The 24,051-nt window shown below is 45.7% G+C and overlaps 1 protein-coding gene across 1 annotated transcript; it reads left to right on the plus strand.

Moving 5' to 3' along the window:
* The first annotated feature begins 1,088 nt into the window (after positions 1–1,088).
* Positions 1,089–9,680, plus strand: GCM1 (GCM transcription factor 1). The gene is made up of 5 exons (XM_009461365.2): positions 1,089–1,222; positions 3,038–3,290; positions 4,255–4,367; positions 5,340–5,468; positions 9,069–9,680. The coding sequence occupies exons 1-5, from the start codon at positions 1,121–1,123 to the stop codon at positions 9,678–9,680; spliced, it is 1,209 nt and encodes a 402-aa protein (XP_009459640.1). The 5' UTR covers positions 1,089–1,120.
* Positions 9,681–24,051: the final 14,371 nt, after the last annotated feature.

Raw genomic sequence — 24,051 nt, forward strand, 5'->3', positions numbered from 1 at the left:
TGCTCTGCAAATATCTGTAAACTCTTGCTTTAGAGGTGGTAATATAACATGAGAAATTAAGATCGAGTATTTCATAAATGGGTAAACTAAGGACATGAAGGCTAAGTCACTTTCCAAGGGCCATGCATATGCAGAGCCAGAAATAACAATGAAATAAATTATGCTTAATAAAGTCTATGAAATAGAATCGCATCAAGTAGATGTTACTTCTCCCACTACTCAGTAGTCTTTAACAAATCCTTAATTGGCATAAATTATAGTGACCTTCCTAAGACCATTGAAGCTTTCCCAGTTTCCAGAAAGAGAAAACCTGCCTGTTCATTTTCTGATTCCCCTTTCCTCTCCTTGCCAAAGGAAACTAACCACAAAACTTTTTCATGCGTGGGATCCCTGAGGATACGGTATTAAGCTTGGCTGGTACTGAAATTCAGAGCAGGGCAACCGCCTGCTTTACAAGATTTCAGGCAAAAACTGTTGATTTTAACAAACATACCTGGGTGGGCTTTTTTACTTCAGTCTGCTGTTGAGATAGGAAAATGCAGGTAGCCCAGCCTCCCTTTCTACACGTGCCTCATGCAATTGGTAAGGTCTCAGAGATGCCAACAACACATGAAATGGTGTAGCCGTCCCCTCTTTTTGCTCACCTTTGTCATGTGCAGCGTGTGAAGTATCTAATGGGTACGCAGCGACTCAAAGAGCCCTTAGTAGCCACTGAGCTGTTCAATCAGTTTGGCTCTGGCGATATTGAGCCAGAGGCGGATCAGATGTACAAAGAGCCTGCAAGCAGAGTTACATGACAATAAACTTGGTATGAGAGGAGACTGAGCAAAACAAAACAGATGATAAAGGCATGATTTGCATGTGGTTAGCGATGCCTCTGTAACATCACAGGCTATCTCTAAGCTATATTTTCCACTGCATTGCTGGCTTGCAAAACTTTTAATGGAACAAGTTTTTCTGGCAGAGGAACACTGATTTTTATCTTTAATGAGCAGCCTCTCTATCATTTAGCTTCAGGAAACAGCTTCCTGGTTGTAAACTGCTTGGGAGTGCTGACAGCCAGTCGACTTCAAAACAGCCAGGAGAAACTTTCTTGCTAACTTTGGGAAGGAATTCAAAAATGCTGAAAGGTGCAGATGATGTTGTTATGGAGCAGGAGGACTCCGCTTCCCGCCATGGAGAAATAACAAGTTGGGATATCAATGACATCAAACTTCCTCAGGTATGTGTCTGTGTCTTAGGAATTTATCCAGTTCTGACCAGTCTTCTCCACTTCACCGCTGATCTTAAATGCTCTCTCAGTCATCTATGCCTCATTGCCTTTATTCTCTTTGCCACTTTGACTTATGGGACAGAGTTCTGCTGAAAAGCTAGAAAATATTGAGCAAAATATTGAAGTTTCCACGCATTTTTCCTCAAACATATTATTGAAAGAGCTGCTGATACATGAAAAATAGTGATACTGCAGATGCGCTGCCTTTCTAGTTCACTGGTGGATAAGGTGCAGAGAAAGCAGGGGACAAAATTATCTCCTGCTGTGGCTGCTCAATTAGAGATGTCCAGGACTTGCTTTTTGCCCTGGGTTGTGCCTTATGAGAAGTGAGCACAACACCCACCACTGCCTTGCAACTCCAGATGCTCAGCCTCGCTGCAGACCGGGCTCCAGGCAAGCGGGCTGGCTTTCCGCACAGAGGCAACACTCCTTTCGTGAGCACCTAGGAAGAGCTTGTTTCATGTGGGCAGAGATTTGCTGAGAGGCAGAATAGTGATCTTTCCCTCCCTCAGTCCTTTTCTAGTCCTCTTATCTAAAAATCCCATCCATGCTCTCCACTGGAAGCCCACAGCACCCCGCACCCCAGTGTCGTCTCCCTGTCCCTCACCTTACCCTATTTGTGCCAGATTCCTCCTGCTGGGGTCCTTCACCGTCCAGCTCTGCCTTCCACCTCCCAACCCTGTCTTCTTATCTGATCCCAGTCTCTTCCCTACTATGTCACTGCTGTTCGCCCAAAGCCTCCATGTCCCAGGCTGCCTCCTTCCCTGCCCTCCACCCCAAGGTCACCTTCACCTGCATTTCAGCCTGGAGGCTTCCTCCACACCCTTCCCTCTCCTGTCTGATGGCTCCTGGGGGAGCACAGGAGTTTTTCTCTTCTCAGTTGATGTTCTGGCTGCTGTAATGGCTCTCGGTGGTTGGGATCAGCAATTTCAAGGAAATTCCTACTAAGTTTTTGTACCCCTACAATGACCTTTTCCCTCAAAACCACCAGAGGGTATGTTAGGTGCTTTACAGCTTAATGCATTTTACTGTGCTAACTGTACCCACTGAGGTGATGTGTGGTTGGTCCTTTGTCTTTTCTTTCATTGAGTTTTATTTTTCTTGTTCCTTACAGTGTTGCCTTTGGGGCTTTTTTTGCTTAGTCCATAGCAGCGAAAAAAAAAACCCAAAACTGACCAAGATGTTATTTGTTTTGGACTTCAGAAAAATCACCATGGAAGTCTTTCATGGCACTTAGGCCAAAATGAACCAAAGTCCAGATCTAAAGACCTACAAATGGGGCCATAGTCTCAGTCTGATTTGGTATTTGCCCTTTTTCCAGTGAATTGAGCCAAAATAAGCCAAATGATTCAGTGTAACGCTGCCGTGAACAGCCTGAAAGGCAAAGCAGGATCTCTGCCATGAAAGCTAACAGAAGTTAGTCAGGCGGTGACTGCTGCCTGCGAGGAAATTATCTGCTATTTTATGTCAGGCGCCCCACCTTCTTCTCCCAGGGAGGTCCTGCAGAGAGCTGGACCCATGGGTGAGTGAGAACAACCTCCTGGCCAGGCTTTCCTCATGCTTTGGGGCTTGCTGGAAACCATGGGGAGCTGTGGTTTTTCTGCCTTCTCTCCACTGCTCCCTCCTGCCAACCAGCATCACCTGCTGTGGTGCTGGAGTCACCCAGGCTAGAGGACATCCAGCAGATGACCAGGTCTGCTGGGCTCTTGCATAAGCTCTACTCTTCCCCAGCCTAAAGCGTGGTTTGTTTTGGTCTCTCCTCAGGACGTAAGACAGATAGACTGGTTTCAAGAATGGCCAGATTCCTACGTAAAACATATCTATAGCTCAGAGGATAAAAATGCTCAGAGGCACCACAGCAGCTGGGCAATGAGAAACACCAACAACCACAACTCTCGCATCTTAAAAAAGTCCTGCCTCGGGGTGGTGGTCTGCGGCAACGACTGCTCAACCTTGGATGGGAGGAAGATCTACCTAAGACCAGCCATATGTGATAAAGCTAGGCAAAAACAACAGCGTGAGTATGAACATGGCTGTTCATTTTATGGCCATTCATAAGTGAACACAGCATAAGAGAAATCAAAGTAGAGGATGACCTTTGGATTATCCAACCTTCCCGCTGCCATTCCTTATATTCAAATGGAACTCTTGATTTTGGAACAATGCATTTTACATTTCTTACTGTTGGGGGAGGAGTTGTTTGCTTGTTTGTTTTCTTTTTTTTTTTTTTTCCTTTTTAATCTCTATTTCTGATGGTTAGAGATTCATTCCCAGCCTTCTCAGGCCCATGAATGAGGCTACTGCGAAAGCTGTGCACTGCAGGCAGCTTCCTGCTGTGCTGCTCCTGCTGACCTGAGTGTTGGCTTCATTATTGCACGGGTCCAAGAGTAACTCAGAAGGCAAGCCTTGCAGGGAAGAAGTTGCTCATACACTATGATGACTGGAAAATAGGCCTCATAGTCATGTCACCAGAGCAAAACAGTGCAAATAGAGAACATGAGCTGCACGCACATTTTTAACAAAACCATTCCAAACAATTGTTGCTTGCTCAGTAGAGCTAGCACATACTGATTTCTGGATCTGATGAACATTTTGGCTGAAGAAAGGTATTAGTCAAGCACTCACTGAGGTCAGAATGATGTCCTCTAGAAAAATGAGACAAGAACACATATGACATTCCATACACTGCTAAGCTGACAACAACTAAAACTGACCATAATAATAAATGATAAAATGATAATAAATCTATAGTAGAAATACTTTTGCCTGTTACATTTAATAATGGAACAGAATAAAGGCAATGATTAGTTTGCTTATATTGATTTTTGCTTACATATGAAAGTTTTTTGCATAGTTTTCGTCAGTGTAGTTTCGGAGCCGCAAACCAGAAGTGGCACTCCACCACCAATGAACCATTGTATCTCACGGGATTCATCTGATCGGTGTTGTATAGAAAATATTTCCCACTGTCTTTGCTCCAGGGAAATGCTGTCCAAACTGCAATGGACCCCTGCGGCTCCTTTCCTGCCGAGGCCATGGTGGTTACCCAGTTACCAACTTCTGGAGGCATGAAGGCCAATTCATATTTTTTCAGGTTGGTATAAAATTACCTTACATTATGCAAGTTAATTTTAAAGACTGTTTTTCAGGATTGATTAAGGACACTTTTTGTTCCAACAAATAAGGGTCATTGAATATGAGAAGGTCAAATGACTGTAAGGAGAAAAATTTTCACAATGAGTGGACAAGGTCCTAAGCAACCTGATCTGACTCTGCAGTTAGTCCTGCCCGAGCTAGACCTCCAGAGGTCCCTTCCAGCCTACATTAGCCTATGCTACTATGATTTTACAGCATATTATATTTTTCTTTTAGGCCTCCATGAAAACCTGTTGATTTTGAAGCACTTTGCCTCAGCTACCTAGGAATCAATGAATCCCCAAAAAGTCAGAAATGCCATGTTATCTCAACCTCTTCTCCAAGGGCCCATGCATAAGCATGAGGCTATCTTAGAGCAGGAAATGGCTGTACCAAGGGACTGTCTATGAAAAATGCCATCTGTGCTTTATATGTAACTTGTATCCGGAAAACAGTGTAGGCAAATGTTTAAATAATGGGCACTATTTCTGGAAGCTGTAGTCCTAGTTTAGTACCATAACCACTGAACTGGCTCCTGTTTTCCAGTCTTTCACTTATGTGCAGGTTAAATAAAATTAATTCTCTGTGGAAGCTAATGGAAATTAATGTTCTGATAAACATATCTAAAGTGTGAGAAGAATGCAAATGACTGCAGGGACACTAGCCAGGCTGCAGAAGACCTTGTGGCTTCAACTGGGGCTCTGGTGTGGGGAGTCTCTTCTGCACATAAGTGTGGTGCACTGGTTTTATGATTTCAGAGAATTTCTAGCCCATCGCACATCATCTGACATATGTTTGTTACTTGAGCTTATTAAATACAAAGCATCAAATCAGGCCATATGTGTGTTTTTGGCCTGTGCTACAAATTCTGCTCCCTTAAGATTAATAACGGTTGTTTCCAACTTTAACATATCATAATTCCTTTCTAAAGTCCAAAGGAGCTCATGACCATCCACGTCCAGAAACAAAACTAGAAGCAGAAGCAAGAAGATCAATCCAAAAAGCACAGACAGCTTTTTCTCCATCTTCTCCAAGATCAAAAAGAACACGGGAGATTGAGGTAACTCTTACTATCGATCAAGAAAATTGTGGGGTCAGTGATCCACGGTTCAAGGCACGGTGGAGGCTATCTGGGCTTTGGGTCTGGGTGGGAGCAGGCTTTACATCTCCACATTCTGCCTCCCTGCGATCAGGCCAAGAAGGAGCAGGGCTGTCCTGAGCATCCTGCTCTGTTCGGCACTGTCATCCCCTGCCAGCACCCCCTGTGTGGAGCCTCTTTGGCCTGGTGGCAGCAGGGGATTACATCTATACTGGTAAACGAAGCAGGGCTGGAGGGCAGGCTCAGTTGCCTCACTATTCGCATGGTCCCTGCCATGGATTTGGCCAGTGCTAACTCGTGCTCACAGACAAAATGCCCTGGCACGACTCAGGAGGACAGCATGTGCCAGGGGCCATTCCTTGGAAGGATTTTGGACAAGGTTGCATCAGGTTTGGGTCCCTTCACTATACACAGCTGGCTTTGAACCTACCTGTGCCCCAACATGCCATCATGATACAAGCAACAGGCAATAAGAATCTCAAACTGATGCTGTGAAAAATAGCCCTTAATGGGCTGCAACACAGCCCTTGCATCATTTCACTTCAGGTCCAGAGGTTGCCCAAGGTCAGGATGTAATGTGGACACTGCCACGCCATGCCTTTTGGTCCCTGTTACCAACAACAGTCCTTGGCCTCATTTTATTTAGCAGCATGGACATAGCTTCAGAGCCCCAGCTCTTTCCCTTTTTAAATGCAAGAGTTGCCTTTAGAAAAATTTCCTACAGGTTCTTTGTTAGTGCTCCTCCAAAAGTTAAATCATTTACAAAGAAATCTGGGAATAAAGTAATTAGATATTTAGTCTAATCAGTATTGACACTGAAGGAGAATATTATAAAGTTTTAATTGGATTTAACTTACAGTATTGATTGCACCACCCCATGAGAAAATTGTAACAAATGAACACTTGAAAACTGGGAAATACTTTTGGCAATAACTGAACTCAGGAGGAAGATTCGTGTATGTGTGTACACATACACACGCTGTATATTATTTTACTATAGAATACAATATATATTACCTATATGATATGTGTATTACATACTGTGTATGGTATCTTGACAAAACAAACTTGTCATTAACAAGGCAAATCCAGAAATCCTTACTCCTTCTTCCTCCAGTCCCCCAACCTTTACTTAAGAAAACCCAGTTACTTCAGTAGCAGGCCTGGATTATTTTATTCACAGACTTAATGCCCATCAGGGAGAGAGATGCTCTCCTGCAGGGCAGCTGCCCCTGAGCAGGATTTGGCCACCTGCAGACCCTTAAGGGCTGTGAGGGCACCCTCAGGTGCAGGATACACTGCCCCACACTTGGAGAGACAGCCAAGACAGAGTCGTGTTTTCTCCACATTGACGTGCGTCCTGAGGTCCTCCACTGACATGGAGGAGGTGCCGCAGAAAAGTGAAGGCACCGTCCACCTCTGCTCGTCCCCTGCCAGGGTTTGCCAGGGTTGATAAGGGGAAGGTGCATCACCTCTGTCTGGTGTGACCCCCTTGCTCCCTGGGTTTCCAGGAGGGCTTTGAAGGCAGAAGAGTGCTTTGAAGGACTTACAGAAGCACTGGTGTTAAAACATCAGCTCTGCTGGGTGTGGAAACACTTGTGAAAGCATTTACAGAGACCCCATGGACTGCCACCTGCCTGATGGAGGGAACCGGGTAGAGGAGTGAGGCTGTCTGCAGTGACCTTCCTTGCAAAGGCTGTGTTAAATGCAACTGTACGCCACTGGTCTTCACACACAGTTTGTCTTTTGATGTGCTAGAGGTGGTGCATCCTCCCCAGCCTGGTGTTCAGGATAGAAATCAGTGCCCCTTCAGCTACAGACAAAAGGGATAATTGGGCTGGGTGGAGATGGGCTTCTTAAATGGATGGCATGGGAAGCGGGGGGATTCAAGAGCCCAAGAAGTATATTAAAAGAGTGAACAGAGGAAGTTAAATCCATTTGTATGGAATATGAATGTATGAGCTGCAGCTATATCTACTGAAAATACTCAGGAGGACACTCCTGAGCCAGAGCTCAGGGGTGACTCTCATGGATACACACTGACTTGAGATAGGACAGTCAGAGAGTACAGGACGGACTGGTGGTGGCCTCTTGACACAAGTGCCTGGGCACACGAGCATAAGAAAAAGCAGCTGAGCCACTGTGTAAATCTCTAACAAATACAGCAACAATGATTTTCGTATCACTGGTTTAATTCTGTCCCCATGAACACTATAATAGTCCTCACTTAGGAAATATTACTGAGCCATGTGGCTTTTTTTTCTTTTATACCTGAGCCTACTGGTCTTACTGAGGTCAAGTTCCCTTTAGACGTGTCTTCGTCCTTCTCTGCCTACAGCATCTTCCTGGTGTTTTCACTTTGAATTGTGTGGGGCTAGGAACAGACCAAAGATATCATAAATATCTAATTGTAGAGCCTGCTCTTCATCTGGTCTGACTTTGTGCAGTCAGAGTGATATCATTTACCTTCAGCTGGCTTTCCAGTTCATAGCTCTCTGGCAGGTTTTTCTTGGGAATAACCCATCATATTCGTGTTCTGCCAAGAATGGCTGTGATAAAGCTAACTGAGGAGTCTGATTTGACATGCAGAACCTGTGTCGCTGAGTCTGAAAAAAGTCTTCCGAAAAGATTAGATTTTAATGTGCTCACAAGAGACCAGGGAGGAGAACTTTAGAAAAATGTATGAGCCCAAAATAGAGCAAGTGATACACAGAACATTTTCTCTAAGGCATCAGCGGGTCTTTGGCTGAAGGTGGGCTGGGTCCTACATCAGGTTGTTGGAATTTCTTCTCATGGTGAGTGGAGAACAGCTGAAAGGAGCTTTGCTACTCTGGCAGTCAGCAAAATCACTATAATTAAATGGATGCAAAAGCAGAATTACAAAGAGAGACCTGTAAGTACTCATCAGAAATGATAGCACAGAATGAGTGTTCTGAAAGGAATTATAATCCAATAATTAGGGCAATTAAAGAAGTTGTGAAATATCCAGAACAAAAGACCCAGAAGAATAATTCTTGTGTGCTGCTCCCTCCCTGAATGAAATTTCTATTTGTGGGGTAAAAAAATGTAAAGATAGGAAAATTTATCAGTTAGAAATAGAAGTAGAGTCTTGAAAAGCTGAAACATAATATTATTGTAGTGAAAAGATCACTTCAAAACAATCAGTTTTAAAAAAATCATACTTAGCTTTTCCAAACTCCATAGAAAAAAAATAAATTCTGTGGTGTCAAATATATTAGCATAATTTCATTTTGAGGTGCTTCTTCAGTATATGTTGGCAGCAGACCACAGGGCTGTGAATGCGAGGTTTAACAATTCTTTTAGTGTAAAACAGGCTTTGGGCAAAAACTGGTGAAACAAACCCAGACGTGTTATCTGGGACCCCCGTTTGGTTTGCCCCTAAAGCCCACTGGCACTACCCTACAAGGAGGCTCTGCTACGGCGTCTGCTTTGTTACCTGTATTAATTGAATGCATTTGTGAGGATCTCATCCAGGATGGTTTTTATTTCATGCTGCTAGACTACACCTTGTTTTACTAAACCACGCCTTGCTTTCCCAAGTCTCTGACAGGTGCAATGCCGACGCGGGAGGCTTTGCCTTTGCTTCTTTCCAAGCCGGACGCTTACATGCTACCTGCTAATTTCAGGGGACACTTAAGCAAAAGTTCCCGGGAGCCAACGCTGGGCAGCTGCCCTGGGCAGCCGCCATACCCAAGGGCAGCTGGGGAGGACGGGGGCTCCGGAGAGGCACTGACCTGGAGCAGGAGCCCGGCCCTTGGGAGGACCCCCAGCGCCGGGAGGCCTTGCAGCGGCCCTGCTGTCCCCACGGCCAACCTGCCCTGCGCAGCCCCTTCCCCCCAGCACCGCAGCACCCAGCACGTCCTGCCAGTGACAAAGGGCGGCCATGACCCCTTCAGGCCTAAAGCTTGCCTTTTGGGGGATGAGTCCTGCGAGGAGAAATCCCCACAGGCCTACAGCAGCAGCTGCCTCCCTCCACCGCCCTACCCTGCGCCTCAGGAAGGCCCCTGCCCCACGGCAAGCGGGGCACACCACCACCACCAGCTCTCGGCGCCTCTGAGGGGGAGCGAAGGAGACGGGGGCGAGGGAGGGCGACGTATGGGTCTCAACTACTGCAACAACGACATGTTTTTTAACCTGTACCCATTACGGTGACTGGATTTAAATGTCCTTTCTCCCCCCTCCTCTGGCAATGGGCCTAATTCTCCATCCCTTTTGCAACGCAGATGTCAAAGTGCTACCATGGCAATTCCCTCTTTAGCTCCTTTTGCAGGCCTCATGAGGGGCTTTCATACCTGAAGACTTGTCTTTGTTTTTTTTTTTAACTGTTACATTTTCTGCCACTATTTCATTGATCCAATAAAAGGTATCAGCTCTTCTTACAGACTACCTCGCTGCCATTCTGGTTTGGTAGCATTTCAATCCCCCTTGATACTCAGTTTGTTCAAGCCTGTGGGACTGTGGAAGGCGCAGATGGATGACCTCAAGGACCACAACTGTCATGTGCGACACTCTGCACTCTTCCAGCTTCTTCAGGTGGTGATCTAAGTCCCTCCACTGCACCAGCCCTGCAAACATATTGTTTAGAATCATCACAGAGTGGTTTGGATTGGAAGGGACCTTCAAAAACCATCTAGTCCAACCCCCCTGCCATGAGCAGGGACACCCTTCACTAGATCAGGTAGCTCAGAGCCCCATCCAACCTGGCCTTGAACACTTCCAGGGATGGGGCATCCACAGCTTCTTCAGGCAACCTAAAAATTCCTCCTTAAATAATTTAAACCTACCCTCTTTCAGTTTAAAACTGTTGCCCCTTGTCCTATCACTACAGGCCTTGGTAAAAAGTCTTTCTCTGCCTTTCTTATATGCCCCTTTCGTATACTGAAAGGCTGCAATAAGATCTCCCCAAAACCTGCTCTTCTCCAGGCTGAACAACCCCAGCTCTCTCAGCCTTTCTTCAGAGGAGAGCTGTTCCACCTCTCTGATCATTTTTGTGGCCCTCCTCTGGACCTGCTCCAACAGGTCCATGTCCTTCCTGTGCTGAGGACCTCAGAGCTGGACGCAGGACTCCAGGTAGGGTCTCACCAGAGCAGAGTAGAGGGGCAGAATCACCTCCCTCGACCTGCTGGCCATGCTTCTTTTGATGCAGCCCAGGATTCAATGGACTTTCTGGGCTGCAAGTGCACATTGCCAGCTCATGTTCAATTTTTCATTCACCAGTATCCCTAAGTCCTTCTCTGCAGGGCTGAACCCAGTTTCATACATGTATATTATTCTAGGTGCATTGCTGCTTTTCCCAGCCACTTTTCATTTCTTTCATTGCAGACTGTAACAAATCCTTCAGCATCCTTTCCATACAACACCCCCTTTTCTGACCACTACCATAAGCTATATTTCAACAGGAGCTATAAGTTCCCTACATTTGTTTAAAAAAGTAGAGTGCCAAATATGAATTTTCTTGCCTGAATTTAGCGGCCAGCTCAGAGACCTTTGGCAAAGGTTCCTTTATCTTTTCCCATGATTCACATGTGCCTGACTTTCCGGCATGACTAGCCTCTGCTGCTCTCTGGACTGGGTTTCAGGGGCCGCCACCCCTCACCTCGCAGAGCGAGGCACTGACACACGTCCCCGCTGCCACCTTTGCAAGGAAGATCTGAGGGATGTCATGTCTGGAGCCACATTTCATGGCTGGTTCCTTTAACCACCACGAAGGCAGAGAACCTCAGCTCCACAGGCTGCCTAGCTGACGGTCCCAACCATGCCCTGCCATGCCTGCGGCGCAAGCCATGCCCCCGCGGTCCGAGGCGAAATAAACCTTTTATTGGGATGAGTCTGGGAGGACAGTATTACAAAACAAGTGGCAATAAAAGCTTCACAGTACCTCAGACTGTGGTGTATCTTGTGTCCATCAAAAGGTTCAGTCTTATCATTCATCTTTTTTTTTTTTTTTCTCATTTTCATCTTTTTAGATTCCCTCTTTTTTAAAAAGACTTTGGAATATGTTAGCTACTAGGGAAACCACTCTCATTGCGAAGGGTGGAGTTCAGAGACATTTATGAGACAAGAACAAATTATATTCATAGAGTGTTTCAAAATTTTTATGGCAATTTGTGAAACAGGGGATGTGTAGTGATTTGTTTTATGTGGAAAAAATCTAAATGTAGATCACAAAATGACAGTCTGCTGTTGTATGAGAAGGTCAGTTCACCAAACTTTTATTTAGTCTGTGAGTTAATCCCACGCTAATACCAATCTGTGTGTGGTTTATGATGATTCTTCAGATCAGTAACTCGGAAAAGGAAACTTTGATCGAGGGTAATAACAACCTCCACCTTTAAGACAGAAAAAGGGAAATCAATAGAAACCGTAAGCACTTGTGCTTCGGGAGGCGGCTGCAGGAGGAGGGGCAGGGAGGTCCCCCCGCGCTGTGTGTCCCATAGCTGAGATTCCTCTGCGACTGCCAAACCGGTCGCACCAGGGAGGGACTGCGCAGGGCATGGACCCTGCCGGCTGCCATCCTGCTCTGTCTCATCTCGCCTCTCCTCCAAATTCCTTACCTCTCTGCTGCACCGCTGCCAGCATCGCCTTTCAGCAATGGTGCCATACAGATGTGTGGCTGGGAGGCTCCTCAGACATTGTTCCCGCACTGAAGTACCATCAGTTCCCTTTACACCCACCAACCCCTTCCTCTGTTTTTAAAAACTTCCAGCAAAGGGGATTTGCTAACCAATCCCATGGTTCCAACCAATCCATGGCTTCACCTCCCAATACCAACTGTTAGCATTTTTTTTCTCATGTCTGATTTTTTTTCCTGCAGATCAACCATTTCTTCAAGTCTTTGAAGATGGGCAGCGTCCAGTTACTGAGTTTCACAGGTTTCCTAAAGGACTATTACTACCAAACCTCCCTAAAGGACAATTACTACCAAACCTGCCTTCCTGCCTGAGAAGCAGGAAGCTTTCTGTTGGTTTGCCTTTAAGCCTGAACCAAAAGGTTTCCAAAACGAAACCTATTCCTGCGAGCACAGCTCCACTCAGCAGCTACCTGCCGTAACAGGGCCGTGCCTTCTTGCAGCTCCTGTGCTCGTAATCCTGTGCACCCAGCACTGTCCCGCAGTTTGGGGGGGATCCCCAGCCCCTGTTCATGCAGCGTTCATCACACCCAGTATGTTTCCGAGAGGAACACATTTCTGGCTCAAGGAAGACAGGTTATTCCTTATTAAAAAGGAGGAAAGACAGACTTCATGATTTTTCTAAGGTTAAATGCAGAAAGGCTTTCCAGATTTACAAGCTGCCAGGGTCAGTTTGACCTTTCGATGTTCTTGCAGTGACTTCTGTGCTGGCAGCAGCTCCCTCCACTTCAGTCAGCACGGTGGGTCAATATAGTGCCAAATTTATACCTGTTTGGCTCCAAATATGAAGATACCAATCCCAGCTCTGACCTTTGCAAAAATGACTTTTTGCAATGTATTTGGGATATGTGAAAAGAAAGGTATCTATGTCGGTGCTTTAAGCCTCTTTTAACCAGCTGTAAGGTATTGTGCCCAATTGGGCGGTGATAAGAATCAGAGGTGAAAGATGGCACTAGATGCATTATCCTCTGCAATTTTAAGAAAATATACTGAACACAGAGGTTATTCAGGGTAGCTTCATGAAGAAACACCAATTGATATGTAAGGATCCACCCATAGGTAACTCTGTAACCTTACTCTCTGCTGCAGAAAATGTTCTTCTGCAAGGCACAGCTGCGGTAAGATATTAGGAAGGCAGCAGAGATGCAAGGAGGTCAGGATGTGGATGATTACACAGGCAAAATGTTTTGTTCTGGCTTATCAGTGTTTCAGATGGCTGTAGCTACTGCCAAAAGCCTACACAAATATCCCTACATGGCATGGATGGTCTACACTCGCTGCTTTCCCAAGGTCTTAGCTCTGAAAGCACTGACCTCAATATTTAAGGGCTAATTCTTTGGGAGTAATCCCTGTGCTTGCTCCGAAGCAAATATTTTTATATATAAGGGCTCTTCTGAGGTCATCAGAGAACCACAGCAATGTTGCTCAGAATGATACATTAGCCAGGCTGTATCTTACAGAAACACAGCTTTTACGTTCTTTTTTTTTTTTTTTTTTTTGACTCATGCAGCATTTAAAGATGAAATCTAGACATACAATCAGAAGGAGCTATCTTAATAATAGAAAGCAGCAGCTGGACACCTCCATTTTTTAGTGTATTTATCCTCAGAATATCATTGTGAGAAAGGGAAATGCTTCTGTATCAGTCATACCAATGGGGAGAAGAGAAGGCAGAACAGGGATCTGACCCACATCTCTCCAGCCCTGGTCACATACCCTGTGTTTCTTCTGGCCTTCCTCTCCCCGTGGCTTCTACCTTTGCATGTGAAAAGAATTGCAGGTCTGAGCACAGCCAGATGTTTTCACTTTCAACCCATTGTACAAAGCCCCTGCCCTTTGGCAGACTGAGGCTATAAACTGTTTTATATAAACTGCAAGGTTATGGACTATTTTCTAAAACATGGTCCTAAATGCATTCTCTATATTTTTAAATGAAACAAATTTGTCAAACTGCTGGTGGTGGAAAGGACTCCAGCTGAGGAACCTTTAGGGGATACACTTCAAGTAATTGTATAAAGCTTTTCTTTCCTCTTGGCCTTTGGGAGGTTTACTAATCCATGTGTCTGGTTCTCCTGGAAATTTTGCTCTCTTCCCCTCAATGTAGTAATTTGGAGCTTTTTAAGTAATTACAGTCAAGGAGTTAGAATGGGACCATCTAATGTGTATTAATTTATTGCAAGCAAAATGTAGAAGTGGCCCCTGTGGTGGATCTCAGCAGGGATATGGCCTGTCTGTGCCAGCAACAGGCTTTACGTGGCAGCGTAGCGACTGGTGTGGGGACCCAGAGGAGGCAGAGGAGGATGGGAAGGTGGCAGAGTTCATTTAAGAAAAGATGAAGGAAGTCTGCTGGTGCCAGAGTAAAAATAGATGCAATCAGTAATCAGAGCGTGAATAGGATACTAACATTGCACATCTGAACACCCTAAGCAGTTTGGACCTGGCTTTTCTGCAAACTGTGCAGACTGGCACAATATTGAATTGGCCAATTCAATATCAATATTGAATATTCAGTTCACTATTCAATACAGTGCCCCTTTCTCCCTGAGCGGCTGCAGTCCCCAGGCACTATGGAATTTGTGTCTTTCACAAGGCAAACTTCACCAACATTGCTCACCTCCTGGAGCAAGGAGGACTCACCATCGACGCAGGAGAACCAGGTTAGGGAGCACTTAAACCTTAAACCCAACATACCTAAGTCCATGGGCCCTGATGGGATGCACCCATGAGTGCTGAGGGAGCTGGCAGGTCTCATTGTGAGGCCACTCTCAGTAACCTTTGAAAGGTCATGGTGATTTGGAGAGTTTCCTGAAGACTGGAAGAAAGCAACGTCACTCTGTCTTCAAGGAGAACAAGAAGGAAGATCTGGGGAACTACAGGCCGGCCAGTCCTACCTCGAAATCTGCGAAGGTGATGGAGAAAGTCCTCCTGGTAATTGTTTGCAAACACATGAAGGACTAAAAAGTGACTGAGAGCAGTCGGCATGGATTTATGAAGGTGAAATGGTGCTTAGCCAGCCTGATAGCCTTCTACAAAGAGATGAGTGGCTTGGTGGCTGAGGGGAGAGCAGTGGATGTTTTTTATCTTGACTTTATCCAGGCTTTCAGCACTATCTTCCATAACATCCTCACAGACAAGCTGTTGAAGTATAGGCTTGCCAAGTGGACAGTGAGGTGGACTGAAACCTCAGCTATTCTGTGATTTTGGGAACATTTAGGATCAGCCATAGCTGTTCTCATACCAGAGAGCTGCAGTCTCCAGAGGCTTCTGCTTGAATTAGCTGTGTACTGTGTGGCACATCCAGAAAGTCACCCAAAGGCCTGACATACCAGGAACACCCTGGGGCAGCAGGACACGGCCTTTGTGGCCCTGCAGACAGCAGCATCAGCAATCTGAATCCCACAAGCATCCTTCAGTCTCCTTGTTGGACTCTTTGATTTCTGTGAGCAACGTGAGATGATCTCCTGGATGGCAAGTAGTTCCTGAGGCACAGACAGTCTCTTCAGAGGACAGGGCAAGCCAGGAAGGTCTTCGGCCATCTTTTCACTCTGAGCTCATTCCTTCTGTTTCCAGAAGGAATGTTTCCTTCCATGAGGAAGCAAAACTGCCTTGGAGGGCTTGTCTCAGATGAGTGTTTTTCATTTCTCAAAACCAGTTATGTCAAGATTCAAACTTCACATCATTTGGCAATCGTATCATCAGTGACATGGTTTAAGTCTTCTGTTACCGAGGGTTGCCCAATCTATTTGCTCTTCTAAAGAAATATAGTCATAAATAATACAAACACAGCGCGAGAGTGTCCTCTTTGCTCGTTGCTTTCTGTGCCTGGTAGAAACTGTTAAGCAAAGGCCAAAGCCATACAGCAACTGAGCATCCAGCTCCTTTTTGCTTCTAGAGGAGATAGCAAATGCCTGTGGCAGGATCAGGTCCCTCAGCCCTTTGCCCCCAGCAAAACATCTCCACCAGGACACAGAGGGGACCAGCTGGTGGGGCCTTCTCCTGCCCCAAACGCCAGGTGAGGAGTGGAGGGGCAACGGCGTGCTGCTCTCCCCGTGTCTGCAGCCTCTCCCCTGACACCTGCGGGACCGGGGGGTGGCAAGGTGAGCTGGTGGCATTCCAACCTTACGCTGGACAGTGCTCAGACACAGCAAGGAGTTTTGCTGCCACGAGAACAGCTGTGACCAAACTAATGTCTGTGGATAGTGTAAACACTGGGTGTTGTGAAAAGCTGTTTGCCAAACACCCAGATTTCCTCTGCTCCAGTCACAGCAAGGACAGAAGGAAACCGTGATCTCAGGGAGGGCTCCAGCAATGGCCCTGGGCAGAGCAGGGTCCCTGGAGGCAGGGCCTTCCAAGCTGACAGCAAAAGCAGCAATAAATTCCAGGGGGAGAAGGGGTGGTTGACGTTCATTGCCTCTGGACTGCCCTGACTCCCTGCAGAGAGGAATGGGATTCCCTGTCTGAGGCCAGGGATGGCAGGACGGGATGGTACAAGTGTAAATGATGCGATCGGAGACCCACTGACACCCGTGCTTGGAAGAAAGTCTGGGGGCAGGAGGGCGGCAGGAGAAAAAAGAATGAGTGTCCAGTCCTGGGGTGGGTGAAACATAGGATGAACGAACAGACCCTGGCCAAAGTGAGTTAAAATAAAAAGTAAATTGATGTTGTCTTGCCGGTTTACTCCACTGGAGTCATTGATCCTTCTTGGTCTTTGTATGCGCTAAGGAGAAAACTTCAGGCCAGACTGTAATCCTGCCCCGACCTTACCGCACTTTTATGCAATAAATCACCCCACCAAGAGGGACTGAACTTCGCAGAGGCCCCGCTTACCTGACAAGAGCCACCCCTGGAGAAATGAAAACCCGAACCTGTTCCTCTTCGTAGAGGTGGGTTAGGGAAAGCACCAACTCCATCTGGGCAGGGGCATGCCATCTGCATCGGGGCGCTGCTTCGTGCTTTCCCTCTCCCGCTCGTGCAGCCCGGGGGCAGGCAGGGAGTCCCTTTGCAACGGGGTGCTTGGCGCTCGGAGGCAGTGACCCAGAGGAAAGCCTCCGCCAGCGCAGCAGGTACGGCTGCGCCCTGCTGATGGGGGATTCGTGGCAGAGTGCAGGATCACCTGCGCACACCACCATCGAGCCACCGAAATGACAGGGAGCGGTAGATCAGTGCAGGGAAACAGACAAAGCTCACCTGAAGAGTGTCACCCAGCAGGCTGTCAGGCTGCCGGTAACCTGCTCTCCTCTCCTCCTCTTGGCCAACAGGACAACCCACCACTAGGAATGGGCAGAGGGAGGTTTTTCCCCCCAGTTCAAGCGAGGTATGTTTGGGGTTTTTTTTAATTTTATAGCTCATTAGTTAACAACAGGTGTACAGCTAATTTAACAGGGGGTTCTGGTGTGACTTGACAAGCTCTAACACTCAGACAAAGCACCCACGAAGTACTTCATTGCAGTGATACTAAAACTCTTGCCATGTACATGCCTCCTCTCTCGAGCTTTCAGAAAATGAATAAATGCTCCTTTAAAGATACTATCTCATGTACAGCTTAACCCTGCTCCCTCCCAGTGCCTTGTGGAGCCCTTCTTTTGGGAGGAGAGGAGGTTTGCCTGACTTTGCTAAATTACCATGTACACTGTTAACTCCTTCACACACAGCAGTATTGCCGAATGCAAGGAAGAAAGGTTTATCTTTAGCCAGATGAAACTATTCTCCATAACCATGATTTGCATGAGAAGCCCACTCAAAAACATGTCTGTGGCCTTCCTGCAGCATGGCGGTGAGCTCCAGCACCCGCAGTGCCAGCTCCCGGCCCCGGCTGTGGGAGGGAGGGAGCACTGCTCCGTGGCACGCAGCAGCCGGGCTGCGGCGGCTTCGGCTGCTTGGTGAGGCCACAGACTCTCCCTGCAGCGGAGAGGAGGCATCTTGCTGCCAATAGATAGCACTCAGCCTCCCTGCCGGGTTGTGCTTCTGCATTCCCTGCTCTCGCCTGACCCCGTGATAAAGCGTGTGATTTGCTCTTTCCTGTAAAACTAATGCTTTCTTGAAAGGTCCCTCCCAGGTGCCAAGGGAGCGCTTCAGTATTTTTAAATGGTTGGTCTCTCGGAAGCCCTATTCCAGTAAGAGAAGAAAACCTCATTATGCAGCAAGAAGCTTAAAGTTTTTCTAAGTAGATCCTTTTAACACTGTCGGTGGGTTTTTCTTGGCCACCCACACCCCCTTAAGCAGCGTACAGCTACGCTTCTCCAAGCCTGATCACTCCTTCATCCAGGGAATATGGTGTCCCGAATTCCAAACAGCCTCCTCCCTCCCTCCTGTCATTGCACAGAGTGGATTTACGTTTTTCCACACTTACTCTTGGAGGTTAATTTCACTTTAAAAAACTCATTCAGAACTTCTACCTACTTGATGAAAACCATGGTCTTACATGGCAGAAATTGTGAAGCTGGGAGTTGGCTTCCTCTGCCACTCTCCCTCGTGAATTCTTTGGGGTCTAATAACAGAACAGTATAAAAACTATTGAAGTACTATAAAGATCATTTGTGATGATATAAAACCTGAAAATAGACATCATATGGCAGGCTTCCTCTCCATGGGGATACCAGCAGTGTCTCTTCCCACCCAACACCTACTTTCATCAAACCCATCGGAACTTGGTATAATTGAATCTTTGGTCCCTCTGTCCAATTTATTTGGAAACTGGCCATCGGGTTCAAGAGTTATGAGTGGAAACTGTCAGGCTGACAAGATGACTGCGTAATACTTCATTTTGTTAGGAACTGGCTAAAAATCGACCTGCAGTCACAGGGCTTAGAATCCAGGCAGGCTTTGATGCCGGTTCACTGGAGGGCAGCACAGGTGTATTAGTTGCTGCAGGTCGTTGTGATTATCCAGGTAAACTATATAATGTGGTCTTTTTTGCATCAAAATAGTCTCTTCATCTCCATGATGACTATAACTTTACCAGCTGTTATCCCATCCTAGTCCCGTCGATAAATGCAGATTTATAGTAAGGGAGCAGAAGTCCTGTTTTACCTTATCCTAACCGTGCAGGCTGGCTGCGCGTATTTAGTAGGCACAGACTTGTGGGAACTTGGAACTACTTCCACCGAGCTCACTGTTCCTACGCATGACGGGCTCTAGCTGTGCAACCACAACATAACTCTTCCTCCGATTCGGAAACAAAAGTCTTTCTCTCTCTCTGGCTCTTGCCCATTCAAGGAATCAAGCCTGCTCCCAGGCCTGGGCTTTGGGAAAGCTTCAGAGCAAAATGAGAGGAAGCTTAAGCTCACACACGTCTTCATGCAGGCCAAATCACTTCTATGTGAAATGCGGGTGGTTTGGGCACAGCTACAGTTAGGATTGCTTGGCCAGGTTCTCCGTCATTAACCCCAAATGCCTCATGACGAAGGCATACAGCCAGCATCCTCCCGAGAACGTCCCGGGCTCTTGCACAGCAAGAGAGTGAGCCCCACCGTTTGGGCCGTCCCCACAACCACGTGCCTGCTCCATCCCCAGGGCAAGCAGACGTAGTTTGCATCATCGTGCTTCAGCCCACCCTGCATTTACCCATACAGACACTGCCCAAACCAGCAGGCATACTCTGCACATTTCTGAAACACAAGGGCTCCTGAAAAACTTGCAGATTCCTACTTTTATCCACATTTTCAACCTTTTATCACTCTAATACCTCTGTAGTTTTAGTAGTTCTTAAGTACTACAGCAGGGCAAAGAGCACTCCTGAAGGAGAACACAGCGACTAGTTCTCTTGGATCTCTCAGAAAACCGTATCTCAAGCTTGACTGTAAAACTAGGGTAACAGTAACCTTTTCCCTGTTCATATGATGCAAGTTTAAACTTTGTTTAGATTACAATTGTTCTATAGCAAACCATCTTCCAGGCCTGACAAGAAGCAGAACAGATGCAATTTCAGCGTAAGCTGATCAGGAACGCTGCTGTGCTGAAGCTCCGATCACCAGCTGATCAACAGTGCACCCCGTCGTTATTTTTTTTATTCCTGTGACCAACAGTAACCACATGCTGACGATACACTGTATGATTTTGGTCTCCTAAAAGACTCTAAATTAGAGTCCTTCAAGAGGAAAGAAGAAAAACTTGATTCACTGCATTGCACATACCCAGACAAATATTCATCTTATCATCAGATTACTTTTTGTGGTAGTTTTTCAGGTTCTACAGACTTTGGTGGCTTTTTATGTGAAATGTTTAAAAAGATACACTTCTTAAAGAGGGAGCAGGTTCCAAACAAAAGTGCTGGCAGCTGTTTTGTCGGCTGCTATGAAAGTTAACCGCCCCAAATCTTCCCACTTTATTACCACTGGGAAATGCAGCTGACTTCAATATCTGTAAGTTTATTTTTCCCAGACTTTACTTTCCAGATCACCATCTGTCTAGACACTGTCAATTACTAATATGTGTACTCAAGGTGAGTTTAAGGGTACTCAGTATTTTCTTCTCCATGTGATTAAATTTCCAGGCAGCGCTGAACCAACCCACTACATTCGCATTTGTCATTTAAGGCAGATGTCACATTATCCAAAACAAATTAAAGACCTTTTCATTGATTTTTACTGAAACCAAAGTACAGAAGTTGTGGAAAGTACCCTGAATTTCAAAGGTCTTCTTGAAGGTTGTATAACAGGAAGAATCAGTGAGGCGTGGGAAGAAGGATTCAGCTGAAACGAGTTGTGAGTTAACATTGCTACCTATAAAGAGAAAATGGAAAAGCTTTTGAGGAGCAATCAGATTGATGATACCCACCCCTGTATTAATCTGTACAGGGAACGATTTGGCTCTGCTGGGAAAAGAACAATTGCATTTAGCTTAAATACAGTTTCCGCTAAGTAGCTTCTAGCGCAGCTGGCCCTTTCTGGACACGCGGGCTACCGAGCACAGGTCAGCCATCCCCAGCAGGTGCAGCGCCCGCTCTGCGGGCATTTGTGCAGACCTTGGGTAGCCCAGGGCCGAGCATTTTCATTCGGCACATCGTGTCAGACATGGTGGCAAAAAGATTAAGCTCTGTCTACGTTTTGATTTCCAGCATTGCTGCTCTTGGAGAAGATGCCCCAGTCACTGGGATAGATCAGCTAAGAAAAAAAAAACCTAAAACCCCTGGTACATATAGTCTTAATGAAAAGTGACTGTAACTGATTACTGCTTTCATACATGTTTATCAAATTTCCTTTATAATACGAAGAGATTTGTGCCCTTTCCTCTACACTAAGCCACTGAATCCCATTCCCCACCAGCCCTGAGGGGTCTGCTCCCCCAGTTGTCTTAAAGCAAAGTCAGCTGTTTGTGTGACCACAGCTCCTCCCAAGTCAGGAGGGAAGGACACTGGGCTTTAGGGAAAAGAGGAGAAAAAGGACCAATATTTTGTTCTTTTTTCATCTTCAAATGGGCAACTGAGAGCTGATAAAAATTAATGTCCCTATAAACATACCATAATTGGCCAACCCAGGTTAATAAACACTGAAGTGTGAAGTACTAGACCGAAACCCAAATTTTTAGCAGAGTAGGAAGGAGCTTCCTGAACTCCCCTTGCAGCGAGACACCCCTGCAGTATCTTCTTAAAAATATGAGAAAGGATTGCTCCTTTTTGCTTCCCAAAGATAGCAGGAGATGCAACATCAAAGTTTGGGGGAGATCCGCACAGAAGGTAAACACATTTTCAGCTCGTGGGTTCAGCTCTTTCCTCTGGCTGGGGTACTCCATTCACATCCATGTTTACCAGTTTTATAGGGTTTCTGGGGAGACAGTCAGTCTTCCTAATTAAAGCTGTTCTACAACAAATAGATTCATTATAGATACTGCAGGACAGGATGACCAAAACCCCCCGAAAGCATGTCTGCCTGGCCCCGGCTAGGGCCAACAACCTTGCCCCAGCAAACCTGGGCACTGAACAGAAACATTCAGAGCAGGGCAGGGACCGAAACGATGACCGCTGCTTTGGGAACACACGCTCTCCAAGTGGCAGCGGTTAAGGCACACTTCTTTTCAGTGCACCACCCTTCGTCATATAAGGATGTTCCTGCTTCGCATACTGGCTGCTTCAGATCCCCTTTGGAGTCCGTCCTCCTGGAGTCTGGGAAGCAAACTCAGGACTGAAGGCTCCACTCTGAGATTCAGATACTTAAAATCCCTTTGAAGAACTGGCCTTTCTGTTTATTCCCATTCAGTTGCATTATTGTGGACGTCTTACTATCGCAGAAACCTAAGAAGCTGAATGCTTGGCAGGCTAAATGTAACACTAAACTATTGCTTGTTGCATTTTCTCTATTTTTCCTGGAATGCTCTGAAATTTTAAATAAGCTGTAGGGAAAAATAAATATATTTAGTTTATTAAGTATAAAATAAAACGTCAAACTGTGGCATGCCACCTAATGGCAGAACAGCAACATTGTACATTGGTACCAGTAAATGCACACCAGGAAGCCGCATCCCAAAGCTCTTGTTCATTACTAAGCTGCAACAACCTGCAGGGGTAGCATTACTTTGGGGAAAAAAAATAAAATCAAACAAGCAAGCAAGCAAGCAAGCAAACTCCCTCACAAAAAAAAAAAAATTTGCAAACTAAACCAGGCAGAACTTCTGTTTTAGAAACTTTAGCAATCTCTTGCCATTATGGAAGTAGAATTAATGAAAAGAAATTTACTTCGGGTGTAAATTTAGCCTAGAAACATGTACGGGTCACAGTGCTTGTACGTATCTTCTCAAGGGAAAATTTATTCCTTCAGAAATAAAATGTGTGGAAAAAATGTGTACTCATCTTGGCTTTCCACATTAAAGAATCATTTCATTTGGCAGGATTTACTAGTCTTACTTCGCTCTGCATCATATCCAGCTATTTCTCATAGAGCATTCTGAGGCTAAATTAATAAATGTGCTACAGATATCTTCAAAAGATGTCAGAATACCTGCAGCTGCCAAGGTAGGAAGGCTGTCAATCCTAAAAGACGCAGCAATATTGTCTCCAGAAGCAGCCATGTTTCATGATTTTTTTCCTATTCATACTCTGCATGCATGTTCCATAAAATCACACCATACTGTAATTTTAACACCTGTCTCTTACTGCCTTGAATGATAGGTAGACATCAGTGTGGAGCATCTGGACCCTTTCAAATGAGCGATGCTACCAGAGCTGAAAGCGGTTTTAGCTAGGAGAGAACGCCACTTTTGTACATCCCCAAAAGCTCCATTCAATAACAGACTCTAGTCTCTCTTCCAAATCCTTTGTTTCAGCCAACATTATCTAGGACTTGTGGCTTTAAGAATTATTTTAAGGACTCGGGAACTATACTTTGGACAAGACAGAGGTATGGCAAAGCACTAATTGTTCCCTTTAAGCAAACAATTACGCAAGTCATTTTACTAAGCAAGCTGCTAGTCTTAGCATAAAGGCCACAGCTTGAATCCAGAGTGGAAGTCTTTGATTTTTTTGCAGGTGCTATTAATACTAAACAACATACGTAACATTAATTTCTGAAATCCAAACTGTTTTGCAAATGTATATAAGCTTTTATAATTTTCTCGTCTTGGATAATAGAAAAGACAAAACGGAAAGCACGTCAACAGTTCAGCCATTTTAACGTCGGCAAAAGTTTCCATATACACTGGCACACATTCCAGGGGAATTTTCTTGGATTAAAAAAATCAAAATGGACTCTATTGTTTTCATTCTTTAAACAAAAAACCTTGTGTAAACACCACGTGTTTTTGAAATTCTGACCAGCTTGGCTCACGGTTACCGAGCGGATCAGGAGCTGAACTTAGCAGCTGGGAAGTGTCTACTGCCGGTCCTTTGCTCAGAGTCACACCGTCCCTACTTCCTCCCCATCTACAGCCCAGCACGACACACAAAGGTTTACCTGGTGCTCATCT

Source organism: Nipponia nippon, unplaced genomic scaffold (assembly GCF_047370975.1).
Source record: "Nipponia nippon isolate SJK-2023a ecotype South Korea unplaced genomic scaffold, ASM4737097v1 scaffold_4, whole genome shotgun sequence".
Lineage (NCBI taxonomy): Eukaryota > Metazoa > Chordata > Aves > Pelecaniformes > Threskiornithidae > Nipponia > Nipponia nippon.

Excerpts from the sequence above, each read along its gene's own strand:
- GCM1 (XM_009461365.2), top strand. The coding sequence starts at position 1,121 with ATGCTGAAAGGTGCAGATGATGTTGTTATGGAGCAGGAGGACTCCGCT. Across the intron at positions 3,291-4,254 it reads AGCTAGGCAAAAACAACAGC|GGAAATGCTGTCCAAACTGC; the intron begins GTGAGTATGAAC and ends TCTTTGCTCCAG. Across the intron at positions 5,469-9,068 it reads AAAGAACACGGGAGATTGAG|TCTCTGACAGGTGCAATGCC; the intron begins GTAACTCTTACT and ends TGCTTTCCCAAG.